Source organism: Acartia tonsa, chromosome 1, assembly GCF_053477335.1.
Source record: "Acartia tonsa isolate MP-2025a chromosome 1, ASM5347733v1, whole genome shotgun sequence".
Lineage (NCBI taxonomy): Eukaryota > Metazoa > Arthropoda > Copepoda > Calanoida > Acartiidae > Acartia > Acartia tonsa.
In genome coordinates this window covers 25,252,175-25,279,486 of record NC_137260.1, presented here as the reverse complement: position 1 = coordinate 25,279,486, position 27,312 = coordinate 25,252,175, and the positions used below count along the sequence as shown (strand labels likewise).

Genomic DNA, 27,312 nt, shown 5'->3' with positions numbered 1-27,312 from the left:
ACCTGATAAATTTAACCTAACAAAAAACGAAAAATACATATGCATATTGTTTTTGTTATAAGTAAATCATTTATTAGTAAAGTGATTTATCATTTCATTGTGTGTCAAAAATAAAATGTTACTTTTTTAATAAAAAGTTAAGATTTGTCTTTTTAATTATTAAAAAAATAATACTATTTTAAATTATAATTTACAATAAAAAAATATATATAATTACATCTCTTTATTTAAATATAATATTGTCATAAGTTGTTGTTATTATTCTCCAAATAATCTAATATGAGCTAGAATTAGATACGCGGCATCCTGCGCATATCCCCTTCATCCGCCCTTCCCATTTTCGATTGTATTTCAGCATAATATCAATTACAGTTTTCATTTCCCCTGTGCTTAACATTTTGTAAGCCAAAATCTCGCTTCTTGAAGATTTAAATTTAATTTACAGTAAGTTTTTTTTATATTGAATTAAGGTTAAGTTTAAAACAATATCATTCTAATATATGTTTTCTTAAAAAATTATTTACTCAAGAAGTAATTCTTTTATGTTTTCTCTCCTTTGGCAAATTAATCGTTATTTGAAATAATTCAACAATTTAATGATTTTTATCGTGTTTGCTTAAATTCCCTTGTAATTTTTTCACAAGCTCGTAATCTCTATGACTGTTTTAAAGGATCTCTTCGGAAACAGCTAGCTGAAAAATATCCGTTTTATAGCTAGAACTATTTTCTTCCATATATTTAATTAGGTTGTATATGCAAATTTAAATTTCAAGATAGCTGAGGCTATTTATGATCAAAATTATAATACCAAGTAAATTCTTATTTATTGCTCATTTTAATTTTCAGATGGTGAACCTTAAATTCAGAAGCAAGTCCTAGCGTAAATAATTAAGATTTAAGAAAATGACGACTGAATACACCGAAGTTGTGGTGGAGGGGGTCACTATAACCCTTCCCAGGGCTCAGGATCATATTGTCGAGGTAAAAATTGTTTTAAGAGGTGTTAAAACGATAGATCGCTTAAATCCATGTTTTTTTTATTTTTTTTTTTTTTCATCCAGAAAGCGTTCAATTTATTACCAGTGTTTTATGGAAGTCAAGTTTAGATTTACCTAAATATTGATTCTACCTCTTTCTAAAAACTTTATATAAATATTAAGTTTCTAGTTATTACCTATTATTGTTCAGAATTTCAATTCCCTTTACTTACAAGTAAGGGATATGATAATGGCATTTAAAAGATTTTATTGTTAATAATGGTTTATCTAGAGACACAAAAAATAATTTATTACTAGGACTTCTATTTTACATTATCAAATATCAACTTGCCATCCAATTTATTTAGTGTTGCAATTAAAAAATAAATGAACACAATTTTGTTTTTCATTTAATGCGTCTTTTTCACATTTATTTTCTATCTAGAAGTATGACACTGAAGTTGTGGAGCAAGAGATAGAAATTGGAATGCTTGACGGCAACAAGCTAGTTCTAACAGCAGCAGCCGAAGAGATGATTAATGCCGAGGTAGAATCTGACAGTGATACCACCGACGCAAGAGTCAACCAGCTAATCGCCTCATCCGCCATTCAACTTTCTTCCACAACCGCCGATGGCCAAGAATGCAAGAATTATGTAATTGTAGACCAGGACCTGACAACAGAAACACATACCTCCGGCACCTCGCTTGTCATCAGACGACCGCAGATGTCTAAAACCCTCCAAGTTCCTGACAGTGACGGTGTTATGGGAGACGGGAAACCTCGACCGTTTAAGTGCGAGTTGTGCGGCAAACTATTTACGAAACCTGAAGTTATGAAACGGCATAAACGGTCGCACAGCATGACAAAGGATTTTTCTTGTACATTCTGTGACATGACTTTTCATCGGAGAGATTGCTTGACTGATCATTTAAGAAACCATACAGGTTATATTTAAATTATTTTTGTACATTTGTACAACTGGTGATGAAGACCCCCTAAGTGGCCTAAAAGTTTAACTTAAAGAATGGGTGGTTTGATAAAGGTCGACCAAATCTTAATAAGAAAATCTAACAAGTTAAAAACTATCCTGTTATCTTAATTAAGAAAAGCTATAACGTTTTGGCGACTGGGAAGATTTTTTGGTACTGATATCGACAAATATCCTAAATCCTTACTAGGTATTTTGTTTCTTTATCACTTAGATTTTTGTCGTTTTTTCGTTTGAATTTGAACACTTTACATAAAATTGACTGCTGATCTGTTTGTCACCTAAGATTTCACCAACAAGGGGGGGGGGGGGGGAAGTTTTGACACATTTGCGTAAACAGGGAGTATAGGCTTTATCTTTGGACTGAGAGGATAGGTTATTAGGGATAAAATCATTCTTATATGATGAATTTTCCCAAGTTTTAAGATTTTTTGGATAGGCCTCCAGGTTCCGGAGCTCCAGGCCTCCAGGTCCTCTCTGTACAGGTAAAAATTAAAAAAATAAATTTTTTTTTTAAGAGTTAGAAGTCAACCTATGAAACAAAATATGCATATTTTTGATTGTTATTCACATATTTCAAGGAAAAAATGCAAATTTTGTTTCATAAGTTGACTTATAAATCTTAAAAAAATTTTTTTTTTTCATTTTTACCTGTACAGAGAGGACCTGGAGGCCTGGAGCTCCGGAACCTGGAGGCCTATCCAAAAAATCTTAAAACTTGGGAAAATTCATCATATAAGAATGATTTTATCCCTAATAACCTATCCTCTCAGTCCAAAGATAAAGCCTATACTCCCTGTTTACGCAAATGTGTCAAAACTCCCCCCCCCCCCCCCCTTAGCATAACAGAACAGCTCGAGACAGGACATGGAAATGTTTGGTTTCAGGAGTGGGTAGGTCAATCCTTCTGTATATAAGAGTATAGAGGCCTCTAGTGCCTTTAGTAGTGTTGAAATTATTTTTTTTCAGGAGAACGACCATTTCAATGCACTGTTTGCAACAAAAAATTTACGCGCGGCTTTGTCCTGCTGCGACACATGAAAATACACACTGACGGAGAATTTAAATGCAAAGTATGCCACAAGTCTTTTGACCGCAAAGATACATTTAACGACCATGTAAGAAATCATACCGGTGAAAAGCCTTACAAATGTCGTTTTTGCACCAAGTCATTTTCACGTTCTTTCGTTCTCACCAAACACGAAAAGAATCATGCGCTGAAAAAATCCAAGCACGACGAGTATGATAGCCAGACCGAGCAAATTCTTGTGGATGATGTTGAGTATGAGTATGGCGAAGAGGTTGATGGGGATGAGAATGCACCAACAGAAATTTTCCTGCCAAAAGATTTTACCTCTGGGGTGGTTATTGAAGAACCTACGATAGAACTTGAACATGGTAAGCAAATCATCTATTTAAATGATAAAATAATAAACAAGGACAATCACGTTCCAATATAAGCGAATGATAATGACCATTGACCAACTATTCTATTCATATTATTTTCTTGCCTATTTGGTTTTTAATCTAATTTCTTTGATAATCTAATGTTGTTGTTTTAATGTGTTGATGTATCCTGAAAATATGGTAATTTAATTTATACTATATTACTTTGTTTGGTAGATATAACAAAAAATTATCCTCAATTAAAAGTAACAGAATGTCCGTCTCTGAGTGTAGATATATCGGAAGTATATAGAAAATCTCTGAACCGATATGGTTCTCCTTTAAAGTTAAGCCTTTTATAGATCCTGGTAAGGTTTAGAACTGTTTTATGGCAAGGTACCTTCACCCATCTAATCTAAATTGCTTTATAAAACCACCCCACCCACGCCCATCACCTTAAAAATTTTTTTTTTTCTTGAATAAACAAAAATGGAAAGACTTACCCCGGCCCCTTCCCTCAAGTGCCCCCAGAGGCCTATAGCGGCATAGCATACATAACATTAAAACAAAATATATATTTAGGTATAATAATACTTTATGAATATTTATTAGAAGAGTTAGAGATCGACGAAGAAACCCAGAAAGACGAAGAAGTTCTAGGCGAAGTTTACTCAATTCTGCCCGATCATAGCTTACAAAACGAGGTCCTTGTCTCGGAGCCTGTGAACGAGGAAGTTGTCCAGACTGAAAGCATCACCCTCACCTCATCCGACGGCCAAGTGATCCGTGTGATCAGCAAGGAGCAGTATGATAGGTTGCTTCAGGTCGCCAAGAAAAACAGTAAGATGGTCAAATGTGACACTTGCAATAAAACCTTTACTTCAGAGTCAACTTATGAATCACATTTTGAGATTCCCTGGGAGAAGGGTGGTTGTATTAAAGTTCATTAATAAAGAAATATATATATATATAGATCAGGGACAGGGATAAGTAATGGCAAGATTCCAATAAAAGGATATTATTCATATCAGCATTGAATTATATTAACGAAAAATTTCATACTTAATTTATTCAATTTCTTAAAGCATAGGTAGTCTCTTGATTTTCAATTTTGTATTCTTTGATATACTTGTCCATCTCTCTGATTATTAGGTATCGAATGAAATATGTAATTAGATTGTAAAAATCAAATTAATTTTTTTTTAAACTTCTTATTTTCTGTGAAAATAAAGAAGACAACTTGAACATTGGGCATTGATTAAAAGCAACTTAAAAAAATAATACCTACTAAGCAAATTTTTGTAATTAGGGTCTAATTAGATTGAAGGATAACATATTTTTCTATAATCTTTACTGTGTAAGATAATCAAGAATTAAATATATGTGTATATTTTCTACATTGATGCCAAAACCATATGTATAGAAAAACTAAAATAGTGATATTTGTTTCAGAAGGTTAGGTAAAATGTCAGGTAAAAGTGGGGTAAGCCCCGGCCGGCAGCAGTCCAGCCCGTCCTACAGAGACAGTCCTGGTATCACACAAGAGGTAATTTCAATTTTTATATGTATAAGATTGTTTTCATGTTCGTTATTTTGTTATGTTTTATAAATGGAAAAGCTCTATAGAGGACGTATATTCCACAAGGTCGTTTTTTGTTGCACCTTAATCAAACCTTTTTTAATTACGTACCTCATATTTTATCTTGTACGTACGAGTCTGCTGTCCATGACACTAGAACGTCAAATCTATCAACCAAAATTAAGCGGAGCTAATCTCTCATTTTCTGTAAAAATACCCGGGGTATTAGTTTACACCCAACAGACAACCAACTCCTAATTGCACGACCGTTGTCTGGAAGTCGTGACTTTTTGTGGTAACTAGTTGTGCCTATGTTGGACCAAGGCATTCCCCCTTCCCAAGTCAGCTATTACTATTATTGTCTCGCATCGCAGCAGTTTGAACTATTTTAACGTCTTTAATTATGACCCGATAATGAACGGATGCGCTACGTGCTAGGCTACGGTTGCAAGTTAAACTTGCTTAATATGTCCTTACAAGTTTATTTAAACTAGCAGGCAGGTGTCTAAAATATTTTTTTTTCAGGATGATTTCTTCAAATTCAATACTGATGAAAGTGATGAGATTGGTAGTGGAGAGGATACCGACGAAGCCAGTGAAACTGAAACTTATCAACCAAGGTTTGTACTTTGTTTTCTTATATTGGATTGCTTGATGAGTTATAGTTGTGGTTTTGCCATTGGATTTAACTTGAAATATTGGTGACAAAGTTTAAACACTAATAAGGTTTTTATTTTAATGCAACCATCTCGTAATCAATGATTAAATATCACGTAGAATTCGAATTTCGATCTGAAATTTTAATGAGTAATCCTTGGTAGGTCAATTTTCCCTAAATCGAACAAAAAGTTCGAAAAGTAATGGCTGGCGGCTCAGCCGTTTAGCCTTTTTTTTTGCCTATTTTCAGGGCAAATTCATCATTAATTACGTAGGAATCAACTTTTTAAAACATATTTTTGGTTTAATTCATGTTAAATGATAGGAATAACCTTTTTTAAAATTTCTAGTACCAACAGCTACCGGCTAGAACCGTTTGATAAGGTTTTTGAGCGACAAAAAGTATTATGTGGAGATATATTTCGTGACTAATTTGGTCTTAAGATAGCCAAAAAATGGCAAAACGGCTGAGCCGTTAGCCGTTACTTTTCCAACTTTTTGTTTGATTTAGGGAAAATAGACCTACCAAGGATTATTCATGCAGTTTTAACTGTAATAAGCAAAAATGTTTTGTCTGTAAAAATAATTAAAATCTGCCTAAATTTGTTGTAAAATTTTTAACAACTCTCTAACCCCATTGTATCATAGTGTAAATACCATTGCTAATACCATACTATTTATTTATTTATTTGTTCTGTTTAAACCGATTTATATGTTATATGTATATATCCAATATGACTATCTTATTAAAATTCGATGTAGCTAGAAACCTTATAAAATCTTTTTGAATATGTTTGTCATGAACTGGTATTTTCAGCTTATGCAACGGCCAATCCAGGTTATGAAAGTACCAAACTATGCATAAAAATATGTGAATATGTGTAATAATTTTATTATTATTATTTTGTATGCTTATGTTGAAATACATATCTATCTATCTATCTATCTAAATTAAATTTCAGATCAAAATTCAAATTCTAAGTGCCATTTAATCATTGATTACGAGATGGTTGCATTACATCCCCCCCCCCCCCATTTGTAAAGACAATCACTTATTAATCTAGACCCCTAAAGTTTAAAGAAAATTAATTGCAGAATGTTTTTATAAACATTGGAGATCTGTATAATTCGTACTCCAAACATTACTAGGTACACGTCTTTTGGTTATGGAAGTCCTATCATATTTTTATTTAGAGAATATACAGAGATAAAGGAACAGATGTACCAGGACAAGTTAGCACATTTAAAAAAGCAGCTGTATCAGCTAGAGGAAGCCTCACACCCGGAGTATCTCAGAAGATTGAAAAAAGTTGAACAGGTATTTTAATTTTTTTGGTGGTTTTATTGTTGAAGTTAAGTGGGGATGAGATACAAATCTTAAAAGTTTTTAAATTGTTCCTCTCCTCAGCATAGTTTTTAAAAAAATATTTACTTAAATTATCATAAAATATCTTTTCAGAGTTACCGCGAAAGAATGCGGATCAACCAGGTTGTGAGAGAGCTAGAGTTGGAAATGGCAGAACAGGACTACATCAATGAAAGAAAAGCTGCGCTCAGGTGGGTTTTTGTAAGCAGAGTAACTGAATAAAGGAAAACCGCTATCTTACAGTCTACTTAATTAAATCAACAACAAAACCAAATTTCAGTACATATTGTTAGCTTGGAACTGATGGATGGGAGATTAATTTAGCTGCTTTTACCTCCCTGATAATTAATAGATAAAACTTCATAGAACACAATCCTCTGATTATTTTAATGGTCTTATATTTTAGAGAATTTGATGAGAAGAAAGTATACCTACGAGAACAACTAATAGCTGAATTGGAGGAAAAACAGAAACTAATCGAACAGGAGCGAAGTAGTATGGAACTCACAGGCGATTCCCTAGAGCTCAAACCTATCAACACTAGGAAACTAAGACGACGCGGCAATGAGCCCAACGAGTCGCGCAGCTACCCCGGAGAGAAAAGAAGGAAACAAGGCCAGGCAACTTTAACCTACCTCCTCGATGAAAATGATATCTCGGAAGATTTGAAGATTATCAACAAGACATTAAAGGTACCTGCCCAAATTTTTGTTATCAATAAGCATTAATAATGTATAGTTTTTGACGCTCACTGTTTTAAGTTAGAAAGCTTAACCCTTCAGGGATGTATATTCTTCACAAGATTCATTTTTCCCCTGCTGAAAAATTCCCTCCCTCCCCCCTCTTCTCTAGTTTTTTCCCCTAAAAATGCAAAAATGTTTTCCGTACTCTTTGTTTTGTTAATTTTTTGACCCCTCTCCCCATATTTTACCCAAAGGAGGGGAAAAATTTATTTCGCTTCATACACTATTTTGTTTAGGACAACAAGCCTCCAAATAGCCCCGCCTACTCCGGGTCCACCTCCTCTGCCTCTCCCAGCGTGACCGCCAGAGAGGCGAGGGTGGAGTCTGGTAAGCTGTTCTATGAGAAGAGGTGGTACCGCAGAGGCCAGACTGTTTTTGTTGAACAGGTAACTTGATATTTTTTTACGGGGGTTCTTTCTGATTTTCATAAATATAAACGTATGCCATCTGTTTTATAAATGCTACCATTTTTGAAATAACCTTTGAGAAAATTTATTTAAAATACTTACCCCGTTCTAGTAACACATCAGTTTCTAACCTTTTTATAAACTAAGTGCAGGAAATGAAAAGAATGTGCTCACACTGTATTTTTATACTTAATAATTTACTGTAGGTCTATTTTAAAAACTAATTTATTCTTATGATATGAATGTCTTTTGATAGATGTTTATTATCTAAAAGGAATTTTAAATTAGGGAGGAATGGGGGGGGGGGGGGTTAATGCAACCATCTCGTAATCAATGATTAAATGGCACTTAAAATTCGAATTTCGATCTGAAATTTTGCATGAATAATCCTTGGTAGGTCTATTTTCCCTAAATCGAACAAAAAGTTGAAAAAGTAACGGCTAACGGCTCAGCCGTTTATCCGTTTTTTGGCTATTTTTAGGGCAAATCTGCCATAAATTATGTAGGAATCATCTTTTTGAAACATATTTTTGCTTTAAATCATGTGAAATGATACAACAAAAAACATTTTTAGGTTTCTACAACTAGCGGCTAGAACCGTTTGAAAACGTTTTGGAGCAGCAAAGAGTATTATGTGGAGATAGGATTTGCCTTGAAAATGGTTAAAAATTGACTAAACGGCTGAGCCGCCAGCCGTTAGCCGTTACTTTTCCAACTTTTTTGTTCAATTTAGGGAAAATAGACCTACCAAGGATTACTCATGCAAAATTTCAGATCAAAATTCGAATTCTAAGTGCCATTTGCTCACTGATTACGAGATGGTTGCATGAACCCCCCTCCCCCAACCCTTTAAAAAAATATTTTTCAGTGTTACTCGACTGGCAAAAATGTTAAATTTTCATATCAACTTCAAATAAAAATCAAAATCTTTATTTATCTTATTTTCAAAAATGAATGTAGAAGTATAAAAGTATAACCCAGACAACTAACTACCTGGCTCAAGTGGGGGGACCTTTTTCCTCTGCATGCAAATTGCTTTCTTCTCTTTTGGATGTGTCAATATTTCTGACTATTGGCTGATACTCACAGACTCAATTGAAAATCGGCACAGGGTTAATAGATTTACACAGGGTTACATATAGCTCGTTTCCCCTCTATTCTTTAACTTTAATCTTATTGTATATAAAAATAAATATTCAATTTACAATTTAGAGAGATTGAATTCATTTATTTATTTTTTCTTTGATTTCAGTCTAAGGAAGGAACCTTTGAGGCAATCATATCAGCAGTTAGTACAGAAGCCATCTGGATCCGCCGTCAGGATGATTCAACCAGTAAACAAAAGATATGCATCACACAGCTTATCAAGGGAAAAGTTGTGTTAAAACGGCGAGCCACATAAATTAATATTGAATGATTGAGACAAATAGATTATTATTAATATGTACCTATCATGTATTAGATTATGTTTGTTGACAAATAAAATTGTGAATAGTGTTTATTATTATTTTTACCTGACCTTAAATTTTAGAATTTAATTAAACAGCAAAGAAATTAATTTATTTCGAAATTTATTTTTAACAAAATTAAATCATACTTCATTAAAAATGTTATCAGTTTAAGATATTTACAGTAAAATGTGACAGTATAGGTTGAAATTAGACATTTATCTTTTAAATTGAATTTATTTAAATTGGTCATTTTTCGTAGAGAAATTTAGAAAGTATTAAGTTTTAAACAATATCTAAAAAAAAATTACACTTTATCATATTGAAATCAGGGTGGGGTGTTGTATCAATATACTAATATTATATAATTACTTGTATCAGATAAGAATAAATGATTCCATTTCTATTAAAAAAATATTAGATATAAATTAATCTTCTAAAGTAAACGAAGAATAAGATAAATGTCTAATTTCTAACAACTGAATTGAAGTACCTGCATTTATTTATTTGTACAGAATCTCCGTTAATAACAGTTAGTTAAAAATTCAATAATGTTTAGGAATAAGATATTAAATGAACCGTAAAAATTGATGCAATGAATAAAACAAAATTTAGGTTGCTTGTTTTATGCAACTAAATAATTTTCAAAATAAAATAGACCAAATATAAAGTATCATTTGGAGAAAGGTAGATGAAAGTTATTTTATCTTTTTCTAAATAATAAATAATTTTACATTCTGGATTCAGCAGCAATTTTACAAATACGGAAAAAGCCAAGAAAAGTTTATTAGTTATTTAGGGAGGACGAGATATTGGACTTTAAATACTCTAATAACAAAAGTTTTTTTAACACTTATTATTCATGGGCTCAATAGCTTTGGAAACTATTGAATTTTGATTGGTTAGGTCCAAATTAGTAGTGTTCTTACTTTTCAACCAATAATTTTAGTCTTTAGAAGGGTTAAATTTGTTTAACATCATTAAATATGTCCATTGTTAATGACTAAAAAGGATACTGTAATATAATATAAATTTTATTTGTTATGTAAAATGTTGTGACTTTAATATTGTTTTTATGCAATAAATGTATTTAAAACTTGCAGATATTGTTGAAATGATATGATGCTTGGTGGAGGAGCTAGGATTCTGTCCAGACAAGCTTCCATTCAGTTCCACCAGGTGGCAGGAGCTAAAAGAGGCCCAACGCGGTAATGATAATAAAAAAGAATAGTTGCGCTTATTGTATCGTGGTGTTATCATTTTTGTATTAAAGATACTTAAAGGTTATGCAAAATGCAGAAATATTTCAATTACTGAACTTGTTATAACAGAAAAATACTATGCATTGGGTTACCAATAGGCAATTCTTAGAATATAAATTCCATGTTTCACTACGTTCAAAATTTTTAGGAAGGTTGGAATATGGAAAGTTTTTAAGGCTTAATTTGTTTGTAACAACTAATTATATTTTGATAATGTAAAGAAATGCATGGAGAACGACTTACTTTGTAATTAAACACAGTTAAAACATTTTTGCAAAGCCAGCATGAGGCCAAAACAGACGGACTAATATTAAAACTTACTAACATTTCAGATATTTTGGGAAAACCAAAGCCCAGTTGTTGGACGGGTTGATGAGATCTAACGCCAACATTTGCTTTGCAATCACACTTTCATTCTTTCCTATCTGTGCTTTTTATACGTACAGGTCAGTATTTTAGCTAAGGTAGCTGCTTTGTTATTAAGGGGGGGGGGGGCGGTTAATGCAACCATCTCGTAATCAATGTATAAATGGCACTTAGAATTCGAATTTCGATCTGAAATTTTGCATAAGTAATCCTTGGAAGGTCTATTTTCCCTAAATCAAACAAAAGGTTGAAAAAAACGGCTAACGGCTGGCGGCGCAGCCGTTTAACCATTTTTTGGGTATTTTCAATACAAATCCATCACGAAACCTATCTCCACATAATACTCTTTGCTGCTCCAAAACGTTTTCAAATGATTCTAGCCGGTAGTTGCTGGTACTAGAAATCCAAAAAAATTTTTTTTGGTAATTCGAATTCTAAGTGCCATTTATACATTGATTACGAGATGGTTGCATTAAACCTTCCCCCCCCCCTTTTTGTTAAGCTAGCTGAAGTAATAAAAAACAAAGAGACGTAGGACAATAATCAAATATTTCTAGAAAAGTGTAAAAAACAAAACATTCCACAAGTTATGTAATGTAAAACTGCGGATTAATATCATTTCCTGTATGACTTCGAAACCGATTAATATCAGCATGATTGAAACCGGTTATCAGCTATACTAAAAAATATGTAAAGTATCGTATAATAGACAATTTTCCACGAATACTAAAATAAAATCATAATTTTTATACCATTTTGTTGACTTCGGCCCCTCGAGGTTGACAAAACTGTTTTTAAACATTATAATTTTTCATTTTAATATCCACGGAAAGCTGTCTATAATACATTGCGTTTAATAACTATTCATTATCAGGTATTTCAATACTATCCGTCCAGCAAGACAGGAGCTGGAAAGACAGGCCGTTGAAGATTTGCTGGCCGAAGGAAAAGCTATTTCTTAAACAAACCTTACCTACCCACCTAGTCAATAAGAAAACATTAACTATTACTAGTGACATTGTTATAATCAATTTACTATAAAATCACATAAAGATGACCGCCAGAATGTTGCCAATTTTAACAATTGGCAAACTTTGTCAACGAGAGATGTCCAAACTAACTCAAACTTCGCTAATGGGTTCCAAAATTTCTTGGTCAAATATCAACAAAACTGGACATAAATATACAGGAACAATTTTACCTTTGGGACAGATACGGAATGTCAGCTTTTCAAAAAGGTACCTATGGTTATCTACATATTTTATTTTAACTCTTATTTTTAAAAATTGAAGATGTTGGATTTAGTGACCTTAAAGAATATATTAGGTTAAGTTAAACATTAAAAATATATTAGAATTGGTGTCTGATAAAAGTATTGACTTTCAAAATTTATTTACTGTTAACATTATGTAATTAGAGTAGCTAAGTTACTTATATGCTGTTAAAAATTAAATGTATTTTTATCTAGAACCCACATGTGTGGTGAGTTATCCCCAGCAGTCATAGGCTCCCAAGTGCATCTTTCTGGTTGGGTTCAGACCGTCAGGATGGATAAATTCATCATACTAAGAGATAAAACTGGGCTTTGCCAAGTAATGTTTGTAAACTAGTTAATTACCTCTTTTTGAAGGGGTTCTCCTTTGATTTAAAGAAATAATCTAGATATCCCAAGAGCATAAACAGCTTGTAATGTCGAAAAATGCCTACCTATATTCTTTAAATTCCCATAAAACTCACATTTTGCATAAAACTGGACATCAAAGAATATCATCAGCAATCTATGAACTATCACTACCTACCGTAGTTTCTTTTATTACAGAAAAAAGTTCTTACGGACTATTTTAAGAACTTTAGTAGAAAGATATAAAGCTGAACGAAATTGTGAAAAATATATTTGAAGGTTCCACCTATGTACAATTCTTGCTTGAATAGAAATTATTGAAATTTAAACAAAAATATTCTTCTTTAAAGATAGCACCACTTTGACTTATTCTCTTATTTGTCCTTGTTTTTAGATCCATATATCTGAGGAGAACCATAAAGAGTTACTGAAGCTAAGCAATGAATCTGTGGTAACTCTGGTTGGAACTGTTGTACAAAGACCGGAGGGACAAGAAAATCCATCCATGGGAGAATCAGGTTAGTAAACATATTTTGGATCTTTCTGGGCCACACTTTGAAACTTTTGAAAATGTTTTTAAACCCTTTCATCCGAAAAGTAGTCCCAAACTTTTTCACGAGGATATACGACAACCCTTTGTCTAATTGCTGGGGAGGCTGATAAATATTTTTTTTTGACAATAGTTGAATGGAGAGTTTAACAATCCATTAGTTTACAATCCCTAGTTTTATTATACAAGGGATTGGGCCAACTTCCTTGACCTTTAAGAAGCTTTACTTTAAAGTCGGTCTAGAGGTTGGCGAGATCTTTCGTTATAGCAGACACACAGACATACAGCTTGTTACTTTTTTATAAGATGTGATATTTTTATCATTTTATGGAACCGTTTAAATCTTTTCCTTGTCCAGGCAAAGTGGAGGTCCAACTTGACGAGATTCTTGATATTTCTAAAGCATCTGATAATCTACCTTTCCAACAAAATGTTCATCTCTTACCTAAGGTTTGTATCAAACATTTGAGAGTTGACGTACACAGTCGTTGCGTAATTTGAATAAGTTATATTAATATATCACATTAACGGATAGCTCTTTTCGTTAATTTAGGCATGTTAAAATTATCCGATCGATTTCAATCTTTGCATTATGATTCCTATAGGAGTTAGGTACGAGTTAGAAAGCGAAGCAACTCTATGTATAATCGTTACCAGAAAGTCCGTACCTCCATTTTAAACATCTTGCTTTTTAACTTTTTAACATCAAAGTAATATATTTTTATGTAATAGAATTATCCGATTGGTCTGATTTTTGGAGTACTGATTCCTAGGACAACAAAGTACATTGTTATAAGTGAAGCATCTCTATAACCAAGTCCTAAAATGTGTGTATGTCCTTAAACAATATCCTTTATTTAGGCAGTTTTTAAGGGATTTACTTACAACTTTGTTTCGTTCGACTTCTAGGTATACATTCATATTCTGATTATTCAGTTCTGAAACTGTTCAAGTGTAAATGTTGGTTTGTCAGAGCTTCGCTTTTATGGATGTTGTCAAACTTGTTCTTATCATAACCAGAAAAATTCAAATACTATTCCTGCGGTGCTGTAAACCTGCAGGGCTTCCTTGTAACAATTATAACCTAACCTGAACTAAAGTAAAACACAAACACTAAAAAATAACCTCGACTAGGCACTTTAAAGGAAACTGCAAATTTTTTTTTACAAATTCATATATAAGACTACCTATACAGTAAATAAATTACGTATTATGTTTTTTTTTGTTGTTGTGCAAATAAATTGAATTAATGGTTATAAAATATAAATGAAAAATTTTCCTAATAACATAATATTTATTTAGGAAGAATTAAGAATGCAATACAGATATCTGGATCTCAGAAGAAAACCTTTACAGGTTTAATTATTTTAGATATTAAAAGTTTCAATAAGATAATAGGGAAAATAATGTGAATTTTGATAATTCTTAAATATTTTTGTGCATGGTTGACTAGATTAATTTCTGAATTACATTATGATTCTTTCTTTTTGTCAGAATAATCTTAGTATAAATTAGATTTGTAACACGTAGATTATTGCCAAAATTTTGAAATTCATTATTTTTAGGACATCCTAAAATTTCGTTCGGACTTTGTGATGAAAATGCGCCAGTTCTTGACGGGTCATGGATTTCTTGATATTGAGACGCCCACTTTGTTCCGACGTACTCCTGGTGGGGCTAAAGAATTTGTTGTACCTACAAGAATTCAGGTATGCTGAATGCTGTTTCTTTTTAGGTTACTAGCGGCTTCGCCCCTAGTAAAAAAGTGTAAGGTGAAATTTGTAAAAAAAAAATATTCCACAAAGGAAATCTTCCACAAAGGAAATCTTCTACAAAGGACCAAGGATATTTCTTAGAAAAAAAAAAAAAAAAAAAAAAAATGGGGGGGGATTTGTTTTGTTTTTGGGGGGGTTGGGGGTGTCCCACCCCCCAAGAAAATAGCTTAAAACCACCACAGGACCAATAGGTATATACCCTGAAGAGTAGAATCCAATCGGTTAAGTGGTTACTGAGATCTTAAGGGACAGACAGACGGACAGACAGACATCAAGCTACTTTGTATTAGGTTATAACGAATGGATAGTCATAGGTAAATGATTAATATGAAGTTTTTCAAAGCAGAGCCAAATTTGTAAACTATGATATCTACCTAAATGAAGTGTTTGTTTCAGGATAAATATTATTCATTAGTACAATCCCCACAACAATTTAAACAGCTTCTGATGGTTGCAGGCTTGGACAGGTATTAATTGTGATGTTTCAGATTTAAATAAAGTTGTTATGTTTGCATAAATATGGTCAATTGTGAAATTTTAAATGCTTATTGTAGAATAGAAAAATGTTACTTCAAGTGGTCAGACTCAGTCACATATTTTTTTTAATATTTAGGTATTTCCAAATAGCCCGGTGCTACAGGGACGAGGGAGGAAGGCCTGACCGTCAACCTGAATTTACTCAGGTATAGAAATACAATTATGACAGATTAACTCATATAGTAATTGTAGAGTAGCTTTGTATGGTATATATTTTGCTTGTTCAGGTTGATATTGAAATGTCATTTGCTGACCGTGAGACCATACTGGACCTTACAGAGCAGCTTGTAGCAGCTGCCTGGCCTCACAAAATTCAGCTGCCGCTGCAAAGACTTACTTATGATCATGTCATGAGCAATTATGGTTCTGATAAACCTGACCTTAGGTATTACTTAACTTAGAATTCTTACATAGGTTCTGTAAAATATATTCTGTAACCAGTATATTGAAGAAAAATTATGTGCCATTAAAAGTATTGGTTGAAAAGTTTGAACCAACAAATCAAGAAATGATAAAATTACCCTAAATTCTAAGCCAACGAATGAGTGAACGTGTCTATAAAAATATTGTAACGTTACCTCAAGTTATTATAACTATTATTATTCTGATATCGTAGAAACGGACATACCCTAATGTAAAAATGGTTCTCAATTATACATTATGCATATTAATGTCTAAATTTGCATCTTAACTATTTTAGGTATGAAAACAAAATTAACATAATCACCGACTCTTTCAACAATTCTAATTTTCAAATATTGGAAAACAATTTAGGTAGGTAATAATACTTAGGTAGTTATGGAATTTTTAGCAACTAATTTTGTCAGTATCTATTCATTAAGATTTATAGTTGGCCAGTCAGTCAGCAACGTACATTTCTTAAACAATATCTAAAATCTCTGAATAAACTAGCAAACAAATTTTTAATGGCAGAAAATCTAGAATCACCTAAACTTTTCTACATTTGTTTGTATTCTTTATTTTTTTTTGATCTAGAGGAAATTATACGGATTCAGAGCTAGATATATCTAAAACTGATTTTACTTTTAGGTAAAGCTGATAATATCGTTGCCTCAATTCTATTTGAGTGCGATACTAAAGAATCAAAGAAAATGTTGAAAACAATATCAGAAGAAGCCAAACAAGCACTAAAAGATCATATAAAGTTTTATTCAAGCGCAGAACTCAAAATAATTTCTCCAATGGTTATTGAGGATGGGAAGATAATAAATAATGGTGTGTTAAAGAAATGTGATCCGCATGTGAAAGAAAGTTTAGAGAAATCACTTGAGTGTAAAAATGGTGTTGGCTACCTAGCTTTTGGTCCTAAGGTAAGTTTTAATAAAAATAATAATAAAAAAGGCGTTCTCCTCTTAGAAATTTGTTTTTCAATTTTTTTTGGGGGGTACTCAAATTTTCAAAATTGAAAAAAATTTCTAAGAGGATATTACCAAAAATATTCATAGTACATTAGGTGTAATTATATATGTAATATATTATAGGTATATTAATACTGTAGTAACCCCCCCCCCACACACACACTCTGCCACATATTTTTTAAACAATAAAATAGACAAAACGGTTTAGAGGGGGGGGGGGTGATTCCTTTACCTTACTTAAACGCCTGCAAGAGGCCTTATCCCTGTTGGGCATATAACTTGCAAATGTGTATGTGTGAATTGTGTGAGTGTGAGTATATTTGTTTATGCCTGTTTTTGTGTGGGTGATCTTTATGTTAGTATTTTTACTTGTGTTTGTAAGTGCTATAGTTGCGTGTTCATCTGATTATCTAAATTCTTCGCTAGATGTTTAGCTCAATATCTTGATAGCTTAATATCAAATAAAGTTCTTACTGACGTAATTTCGTTTTAAAGGTTTTTATTTTACTGAATTTATCATATAAGATTCTATGAAGCCTTGCAATAATAGCTTTTTATCTGAAATATTTGAATAAAAACTAAAGAAGCCCAATATTAAAACTTAAAGGCCATTTAGATTTATTTGGCTTCTTGTAGGGCTTAACATTTTATTGAACAATTGTAATCAGGTATAAAGGGGACTATGCACGAACGAGAGCAAGTGATTTTAAGCACCTTCTATCAGTGAACCTGCGATTTTTTTCGGTAAATATCCTTGATTTACCTAATTTTTTAGCCGATAAAAGTATATTAAATATAAACCTAAGAAAATACACAGTTTCACTGCTGGAAGGCAGGGAGTAAGGGAGGGGACAATGGGCAATTAATTCAATTTAAAGAGTTTTTGAAGAAAGGCCATGAAAACCAGAATAATCCCGAAAATATGGTGGAAATTGTAAAGTGATTGTTGATTAAATCTAGAAAACCATAAACTAAGAAAAAAGTTCCAAGAAAAAAGCAATCATTTGAAAATATGATTACCAGTATTACAGACTGACATAACCATTCTGTAATTAATTACTAGAAATATCTCCCTGGATCTCTTCAGATGACAGGGAAAGAGAAAAGAGATTTGGGGGCAAGTGATGGGAACACGGAAAAAAAGGGCAGGCAGGCGTGTAGCTGGATGGGCAAGTATATGACCCGCACGCCTTCCTGCCCCTTTTTATCCTGTTTATTTCCCCCACCTCCCTTCTCCATTTCCCTTTCTCGTCTACTCTTAAAAAGGAGGTGGGGATGAAGGGAGTGAAATATAGTATGGGAGGGGGGCCGTGTATTTATATTTGAACTACTCTCTGTCTGCAAAACTATATATATTCAAAACTAACATAGCGAGTAACTGCATTTCTTGCGCAAGTCCCCAAACTCAGTCAGAAACTGCTAAATTCTTGCACATTCCCTTTAAGCCAGTCCCCAAAGTCTGAGACTCCTAAAGATTGAATATTCGATCCATTGTCCTCTCCCTTACTCCCTGGCTGGAAGGGGATTAAAAACATTTGTAAATCTCATAGTTTTTCTCTTTAGGATTTTGTGTTACCGGTGTTAGGAAAATATAGAAGTCTGTTGGCAAAACATATCTATACAGATTTAGAATCAAGGTAATAATTTTTATTCTTCAATATGTTTTACAATGGATTTTAAGGGGTAATAGAATAGACGATAAATTGTTGTATACCCTCTTCTTTACATTAAAAATTTTGGTAGAAATGTTTTAATGTGTTATTTTTTTTTACCTAACATGAAAAAAAAGTTTTCAATCCAACGTGTAGGTATTTGGAACGTGTTTTACGCACTAGTTCAATCATTGAGTAATACTAAATCTTTATTGTACAGGGAACAAAAATTGTTCTGGGTAATTGATTTCCCGCTGTTTCTGTATGAAAATGGAGTTTTGGAGTCCGCCCACCATCCTTTTACGGCTGCACATCCAGATGACGCCCATCTTTTAAGGTAAAAGCTATGTTGATGAAGACCACCCTTCCTAAAGGCCAATATTAACATTGATTTGCAAAATAACTTTGATCAGGTTTGGTTCAAGGTAAAAAATGTTCCTGCAATCGATATTTTAATAAAAATCTTAACTTGCTAGGTCCCAAACGACTGAACGTACGTACATGTTTTTTTTTTGTATGCAGTGAAAAAAATGTCTTGGTTTCAAACTTGGAACAATAAACCATATAAAATATTTTGAAGATCCTATAGAGTTAAAAGAAATGTATTTTTTTCTTAGAACCGACCCCCTGAAGTGTAGATCCCTCCACTATGATTTGGTGTTAAACGGTCAAGAGATAGGCGGAGGTAGTGTGAGGATTCATAATGCAGACACTCAAACATATGTGTTAGAACAAATATTGGAAGAAGACTCCTCGGAACTCAGCCATCTATTAAAGGTAAATTGTAAATATATGTTTTATGGAACATCTATAACAAGTAGGTACACGAATCTGCAAAACGGAATTATTAATGACACTTTATCTTTTAGGCCCTTGAATTTGGATGTCCGCCACACGCGGGTATAGCCCTGGGTCTTGACCGGCTTATTGCCATTCTGACCGGAGCCAAGTCCATCAGAGATGTCATTGCATTCCCCAAATCTGGCGAGGGACGTGATCTAATGGCCGGAGCCCCTGCTAGCATCACTAAAGAACAAAAAGAAATGTATTTTATACAAAATGTTAAAGAGGAGTAATATGATTAGGTAATAGGTCAAGCACTTGTAATTTAAATCATAATTTAAGTTCAGATCTGCTATTTATTTTTTATAATACTATCTATCCTATTCCTCTGTTATGATTTTCCACTGATAATATATTGACTAGGTACTTACTAAAATTTATCTTATATACTAGGATACATTAAAAGAATTATAGACAAAACTATTTACGTATGTTATTCAATCACTTTTCTGCGTTACTTGCATAGATTCACTCAGATTTCAGAAAAATATAAATAAAAATGAATAATGGAGGGGTAGGTGGAGGAGGGGCCCAGAATGGGGGCGGGGCTGGCCCCGAGGAGGAGGGGGGCTACAGGTGGGAGGGAGGATATGAGAAGACATGGGAGGCTATACAGGAGGATAAAGAGGGTATGTTGGATATATCGGTACAGGTAAGATATATTTTTTAAAAAGACATTCAAAGTTAGCTTTGGAGTTGATGCTCAGCTCATTTTTGTCAAGTTCTCTATCCCTAATAGCAGCCAAGTTAATCATATTATCCAAAGAAATCCAGAGTTACTCAAAGTATCACTGACGGATTTATGGACAAAATATTGTAGACTGGATATAGACGGATGATATTTGAAATTATTGATGAGTTTAGGTACTAAAAAAAATTCAAGTAACATCTTATTACCTGTTACCTTTATAAATAGAACTCTAATTCACACTTATTCTTTTTTTAGGACATAATTCAGAAAGCTAGAAGAAAAAGACTTGAGGAATGAAATGTCTAAATTAAGTGACTTAAATTTTTTGTACTTTTGACTTTGGATTCAAAGGGAAAAAATTGAGTATAGTTTTTTTTTATAATTTTGTCGTATATAATGTATGAATATCAGTTGGTATTAAAAACCTTACTGTTATATATACAATATTATCGTTTAAAATTCGATATAACTTTTCAGCAAGGCGTATAGGAATGCTCTGAGTATACCCTATCCACGACGTAAAACACCAACGACCTTTACGCAATGAACTACCATAGACATTTTATTTGACAACAACAGGAAAGATCTGGTAAAACAAAGCTTGGTATGATGCGTCACCTCTACATTGTGCTTGATATGTCAGAAAATATGAAGACACAAGATCTTAAACCAACTAGGTAACATTTATTTAGCCAATCTGTAAAAAATATGCATCACTGTGTGCCCAGCCAATGCAAAAACTCCAAGATTCCAAAAAATGCTTTTTTGAATATTGACCAATTTTAAAGTTTTAGGTTAATCTTTGTCATATTTGAGAAGGATTCCCAAAGCTAGAGGTGAAAATATCAATTACTTATAATTTTACAGCTTCGAGAAGTAGCCTACCTAGATATTTAGGATTTTGTAATAAAAGCCTGCCTATTGAAATTACATTTTATATGCAAACTTTAAATTATCGTCAAACAACCAAAAATTGAGCTACAGTAATATGTTATACCTTTTTTGAAAGCTTATTGAATATACTATACGATTTTAAATTAGTTTTTATACGTTTACTTATAAAACTTATGAAAAAATTGATGTCAAAGCAGCCCCCCTTAATTAATCAGGAATTATATTATTTTGTAATGTTACTCTCAACTTCAAACAGTTTGATCTTTTTTCAGCTAACGATGCCGCATATCAGACCTTTACACATGTTTAACCAAGGCACTCAGTGAATGAATCCCGTTGGTTTCAATGGCGGCATCGTTAGCTGAAAATTTTTTTTCGCATTTTTGTAGGAGCGGTCGGACCCATTTTATAGCAATTTTACACAAAAAAGACAAATCAAAATAACTTTTAACAAAACATTTATTGTAATATTTATAGTTCTCAATGCAATTTTTTGATACAATCCCTTATTCTTATTGCTTAAAGTCTTTAAAGGATATCCTTGCCCCCTTACCACCGGAGTGTGGGGGGAGGCCCCCCCATGCACATGCCTAGAAATATTCATTTTAATTTAAGCTATGTAATCGAACCTGTTGCTTCTAATCAATTACCATTCTTTTTAAATCAATTGAATAATATTTTAAATGTTTAAATTTGATAATAGTTATTTCTTTCATCGTATTATAAACCACTTTCCGCGGATATAGAATGTACAAGTATTAGATTAAAACCAGTTTTTTTAGCCCCGAGGTGCCGAAGGCACGGGCTAAAAAAATGGTTTTAATCTTATGATTGTACATTTCTATATTCGTAGAAAGCGGTTTATAATACGATGCTAGACATAGTTTTTTCATATTGATGAGAACCGGTTCCTGTCCACCGGATTCGAATGAATACGAGAAAACTATTCCACCTATTACAACCCATATGCACGCCCTAAAGAATTAAAAGAGTTAAGCAAACTTGTAAAGAAACTTAAAGATTTAAGCAAATTTGTTAATAAGTGTATGAAGGCCTAGGGATCTAAAGGGATAAGAGAATGGCATATAAATTTATGTACATTACCAATAATGATACACAAACTTACTCTTCTGTAGATTACAATTATTGATTGAAAAGTTATGACACTCAACTTAATAAACAAACAAGAAAATGTTATTATAAAACTTTGGGGACTAGAGTGATTAACAGCCCAATGTCCCCTTCCTTCCTGATAAAGGCCCTATTGCAGACAATCAATCCTTTGATTGCAAGGCCTTTGGATTAAAGTTTTTAGTGCTTTTGGGGTGATTTGTGATATATTTGCTTTTATTTTTAAAACAAGAATTGTTTTGTCTCTAAGTAGCGCAGCAATAATAGGTAATTTTTTTAATGAAAAAGTACAGTAAAATGGGTTATAGGAAAATAGAAAGTTATTTAACAAAATGTTATTAACATGTTTCCTTGTTTATAGTTATTCATGTCAACAAATCAAGGGATTTAAAGGGATAATTTAATGGCTGATTAATTGATGAACTTATCCAATGATGATACACAAAATTACCCCTTCTGTAGATTACAATTAATGGTTTAAACGTTTGGACACTCAACATTTGAAAAAAAAACAATTAAAATTCAGTAAAAGCCCCTAAAGTGGCTAAAGCAATGAATAATAAAACATTAATATAAAGCTTTGGAGACTAGTGTAATAAACAGCCCAATGTCCCCTCCCTCCCTGAAACAAATCAATTGATATATAAGTATTTCATTGATAATTTATTTACGGGAGGGGGGTGACTTGAAACAAAACATACCAGCAATTTTATTTTGGGCGCTACTCCCTTAGTTTTAGAAATTGGGTAAAATTTTTGGGTTGTGTCACCAATCTTCCCAAGTTTTGGAATCTTAAAAAAAAATGCGGTGGAACCGCCGTTCACGGCCGTTTTCCGCTACCAACAAAATTTTTTTTATTGCATTTCTCGCTGAATTAAGCAATTTGGAATCATTATTTTTTTTTAATTTCCCCCTATAACCAACCCTGTGAGTGTGGGGGGACTTCATTTTCAAATTCTCATTTATCAAGGTATACCTTAAATTCAGTGCTTCTCATGTGCTTTTAAGATATTGGACCCAAATCGTTTTAGGGTGTCACTAATCACCCCAATTTTTTGTATTTTGAAAACAGCGGCGGGCCTGCCGCTCCCGCCGTTTTTAGCCGCCGCCGCAAAATTTTTTTTGCATTTCTTGCCGAATTAGGCAATTTGGAATCATTTGAGCTAATGTTTTTATTTTGGCGGCAAAAAATGGCTGTTAACGGCGGGAGCGGCGATTCCGCCGCCATTTTTTTTAAAGATATCAAAACTTGGGGTAATTAGTGTCCCAACACAAAAGATTTTACCCAATTTGAAGCAAAATTAACAGATCTATGAGTTTTTGTTTTATTTTTGAATTCTGGGCACACAGTGTGCATGTCAGTATTTAGTAGGTAATGTACATGAGACATTTACCCTATGTTTCATAAGAGGGGAGGGGGGGGGGGATTCTTGAAACTTGGTACATAAATTTAATCAAGTTAAAATGGTAAGCAAAGCATGTAAGTTTTGGCTTTGGGTTGGAAAGGTGTAAGTTCATCTCTAGGCTTAAAAATTACATTCATTTCTATTTAGTTTAGACTTGTGAAGCTCCTGATTTAAAAATAGTAGGTAATGACATTAAAACTTAAACAATGATCAAAATGGTCTAAATATTGAGCTAGATTCTTAAAGATGGTACATAAGCCTAGTCCCATAGGTAATACATCTAAATGGCAAAAAAATCCAAAAATTATATTTTTAAGTTAGGTAAGAAAAACTATGTGGAATTGGGGTTTTTAGGCCTTTTTTGGTCTATTTTGTAGTATTTTGATGTAGTAACTTACTTTTATTATTTTTTCTCAAGTTTTTTCCTTGAATACGCTGTGTCTATTCACAAAGACATTATTTAAGAAGATTCAGCAAGTCGGGTTCTGACCCCAGCGGGCTAGGGGGGTGGCTCGCAGGGGTTAAGTGTATTTTTTTGACGTTTGTGTTGTTATACATATCAAATTTAGGTTTTTTGAAATTTGGTTCCCAACTTGCTGAATCATCCTAAATAATGTCCTTATGAATAGACAAAGTGTATTCAAGGAAAAAACTTAAGTAAAAATAATAAAAGTAAGTTACTACATCAAAATACTCCAAAATAGACCAAAAAAGACCTAAAAATCTCATTTCCGCAGAATTTTCTTACCTAACCTAAAATGAAAATTTTTGGATTTTTTGCCATTTATATTTATTACCTATAGGACTAGGCTTATGTACCATCTCTAAGAAACTAGCTCAATATTTAGACCATTTTGCTCACTGTTTAAATTTTTATGTCATTACTATTTTTAAATCAGGAGCTTAACAAGTCTTAACTAAATATAAATGAATGTAATAAGTCTATAGATGACCTTTTACACCTTTCCAACCCAAATTAAAGCCAAAACATACATGCTTTGCTTAGTATTTTAACTTGAAACAAAATCCAGAGGAATATAAAAAAAACTGCAAAGTATATTTATTTTAGATTATTTTGTTGTGAGAAGCTGTTAGAGAAATTTACAGAAGAATATTTTTACCTGAACCCAATTTCCCAGATGGGTATTATCACAACTTCTAACAAGAGGGCAGAAAAAGTATCAGATATGACAGGTAAAAAAACTTTTTGTTCGTAAATGATCAGGCAAGATTTTAATTATGTAAATTGAGAGGGGGGTGGGGGGAGAAATTCAACTAGGTTAAAAAATATACACCTCAGTATGCCTATTAATCATATTTTTTTTAAAAGAGAAGGTAAACTGATATCTAATAAAATAATAATGTATTACTTACCTACCTATTCAGGAAACCCAAGACGACACATTGAAGTATTTAAGTCCTTGCGGGATAAACCCTGCGGGGGAGAACCCTCTCTACAGAATTCATTAGAATTAGTCATACAAACACTAAAGAATATGCCTGCGCATACAAGCAGGTATTATTGTTTTATAGGAATTGGGAGATAATCATAGTTTTTAGTCTGGTATAACTGTTGTTTTCTTGACCATATTTCTTTAATATTACTTGTATATACCATTATATGCAGAGAATTGACAATAATATTTTAATTCGTTGCTTATCTTTCTCATTTTCACCAAAAGATTTTACGTTTTGAATAACAATTTTTTTTGTTGTTGAGGGGAGAGTGGTTCCCAGCCCCCCCCCCCCCTAATTCCTACTGGACACACTCATCCTATGAATATATCAAAACTTTAGCCTTAAAAATCTCAGTTGTTACTGTAGGTAAAATTTAGATTTATATATTCTTGTGCGGAAAAATATAGAGAACAATAGCATATGCTACTTTTGATGTTACATTAAGAAATAAGGGCTGTAAAGTTAAACCCTAAAAATGCTTTTTATGGGTCATTCTGTATGTTATCCATTACTATTATCTCTTCTAGGGAAGTGATAATCATAATGGGGAGTTTAACAACCTGTGATCCTGGAGACATTAACAAGACTCTGGAGGAAGCTGTAAATATGAAAATTAAGTGCAGTGTCATCAACCTTTCAGCTGAGGTACGATGGTTTAAGAAAGAAATAAAAAAAACATTTGAGAAGATTAAAGAGAGGAGGGGGGGGGGGTTATGCTAAGATTGCGGCATAATATTTAGTACACTAGTTCGAATCTCTTCACAAAACTGTGTCATAACTAAAGAATTGAAAATAGTTCATACTGCTGCTATATCAGAGGTCGATTATACTTATTTTTTCCGCTCAGTTTTCCTCGTTTTTTTACAGACACTTCAACACCCCCCTTCTTTTTATTATTTCATCGAGAAAAAGCTTTGCTGCTATTGGATATTTTTGCAGAGAGAGAGAGATGGGACAATGAGCTGTTTTATTATACTTATCCCTAAAGTGTTATAATAACGTTTTCTTATTCGTTTGCTTAACAATTTTGGGGACTTTTGATCGGTTGAGTGTTCATACATTTCAACCACTTAAGAAGGGATAATTTTTGCATTATAATTATCAATTTATTTGCCATTGTTTTATCCCTTTAGATCACTGATGTTTTTGTCATTGTTTCTTAATGTTTTTTTTATTAACAGGTTAGAATCTACAAAGAGCTAGCGTCCAAGACAGGGGGTCATCACGCAGTCATTCTAGATGACCACCATTTACAGGTATATAGAAGATATGACCGGGAATAAAACTAAGCAAACTCAAAATTAGGGCTTGAACAAGACGCTCAGAAGGCCCTAAGGCGGTAAATTATACTGGTACCCAAAGTTTTATAAGCACTTTTTCTTTCGGCTTTAGAGCTAAATATTCAAAAAAAAATCTTGATAGGGTGTTACAATCTAGCAGTGTCCAAAGTTATCAACTGGTAGAATAATCTAAAGAATTGGTATTTTCTTATCATTGGGTTTTTATGTCTGTTCATGAAATGATAGCAATCATTCATTTCAAAAAGACAACAATTTTAATGAAAACTAAACTTGTAATGTTTAATTCTAAGTACTTATCTTTTAAAACCTTAAATTAGAAGTTAATTTCAATAGGAGGCACTTTTTTGTTTTCTAATATTATTCTTTAGAATAACACTTTTTAAAGAGAAGCCCAATTAATTCAATAAAGTAACGCAGGATTCGTGTTTAAAGAAAGACTTAAACCATGTACTATCTACATTTTGTACCTTAAATTATAAAACTACTTTTTACTGCTCCCATACCCTTTAGTAGATTAGGTTTCTCTTGATGGAAGGTAGCTTTTGGTTCTCTAAAGTATAAGAATAAATGCAAAAGAAATAAATATAATCCTGTGAGGCTTTATTATTTGTAGATAAAATTTCCCAGAAATATATTTATAATTTTCCTGATATCATGTAAAATTTCAGGATTTGTTAAGTGAGCACTTAAACCCTCCAGCAAGCCTGGCAGCTCAGCAGGCAAACCTTATAAGAATGGGCTTTCCATCTCATGCGGGTCCTGGGGATGCAGGTAGATATCTAGAAAAACAAAGTTTAAGGATGTCTGTTTGTAAGTGTCAATATCCTTTTTAAGTCCTACATTCTTTACTTTGCCCTCTGTTCTGTTCTCTCTCGTGTATAAGTATATTATA

At 32.8% G+C, this 27,312-nt stretch overlaps 4 protein-coding genes across 5 annotated transcripts in view; all 4 read left to right on the top strand.

Moving 5' to 3' along the window:
* The first annotated feature begins 319 nt into the window (after window positions 1-319).
* Window positions 320-4,808, top strand: LOC145315797 (uncharacterized). Its single transcript, XM_080155891.1, has 5 exons — window positions 320-444; window positions 847-981; window positions 1,423-1,924; window positions 2,938-3,366; window positions 3,967-4,808. Exons 2-5 carry the CDS (start codon window positions 904-906, stop codon window positions 4,302-4,304), a joined length of 1,347 nt encoding a protein of 448 aa, XP_080012017.1. The 5' UTR covers window positions 320-444; window positions 847-903; the 3' UTR covers window positions 4,305-4,808.
* On the top strand, window positions 4,771-10,658 carry LOC145315819 (sin3 histone deacetylase corepressor complex component SDS3). Its single transcript, XM_080155916.1, has 8 exons — window positions 4,771-4,900; window positions 5,459-5,553; window positions 6,785-6,908; window positions 7,050-7,147; window positions 7,363-7,648; window positions 7,936-8,085; window positions 9,359-9,757; window positions 10,045-10,658. The coding sequence occupies exons 1-7, from the start codon at window positions 4,820-4,822 to the stop codon at window positions 9,506-9,508; spliced, it is 984 nt and encodes a 327-aa protein (XP_080012042.1). The 5' UTR covers window positions 4,771-4,819; the 3' UTR covers window positions 9,509-9,757; window positions 10,045-10,658.
* Window positions 10,650-20,016, top strand: AspRS-m (aspartyl-tRNA synthetase, mitochondrial). The gene is made up of 17 exons (XM_080155881.1): window positions 10,650-10,762; window positions 11,149-11,262; window positions 12,057-12,420; window positions 12,651-12,774; window positions 13,198-13,321; window positions 13,712-13,803; window positions 14,656-14,709; window positions 14,919-15,062; window positions 15,525-15,595; window positions 15,742-15,811; window positions 15,893-16,050; window positions 16,366-16,439; window positions 16,716-16,996; window positions 18,608-18,681; window positions 18,917-19,033; window positions 19,314-19,473; window positions 19,566-20,016. The coding sequence occupies exons 3-17, from the start codon at window positions 12,236-12,238 to the stop codon at window positions 19,770-19,772; spliced, it is 1,935 nt and encodes a 644-aa protein (XP_080012007.1). The 5' UTR covers window positions 10,650-10,762; window positions 11,149-11,262; window positions 12,057-12,235; the 3' UTR covers window positions 19,773-20,016.
* The window catches only part of Ssl1 (general transcription factor IIH subunit 2 Ssl1), a 10,720-nt gene continuing 3,421 nt past the window's right edge, over window positions 20,014-27,312 (top strand). For both annotated transcript variants that reach the window (XR_013878145.1, XM_080155902.1), the window contains exons 1-8: window positions 20,014-20,191; window positions 20,486-20,524; window positions 20,813-20,907; window positions 24,731-24,855; window positions 25,048-25,177; window positions 25,647-25,764; window positions 26,301-26,375; window positions 27,089-27,191. Coding sequence is in view for 1 of the 2 variants with exons in the window: in XM_080155902.1 (XP_080012028.1) it covers window positions 20,039-20,191; window positions 20,486-20,524; window positions 20,813-20,907; window positions 24,731-24,855; window positions 25,048-25,177; window positions 25,647-25,764; window positions 26,301-26,375; window positions 27,089-27,191 (838 nt within the window). In the remaining variant the exon portion in view is untranslated. The remainder of the gene's footprint in view (window positions 20,192-20,485; window positions 20,525-20,812; window positions 20,908-24,730; window positions 24,856-25,047; window positions 25,178-25,646; window positions 25,765-26,300; window positions 26,376-27,088; window positions 27,192-27,312) is intronic.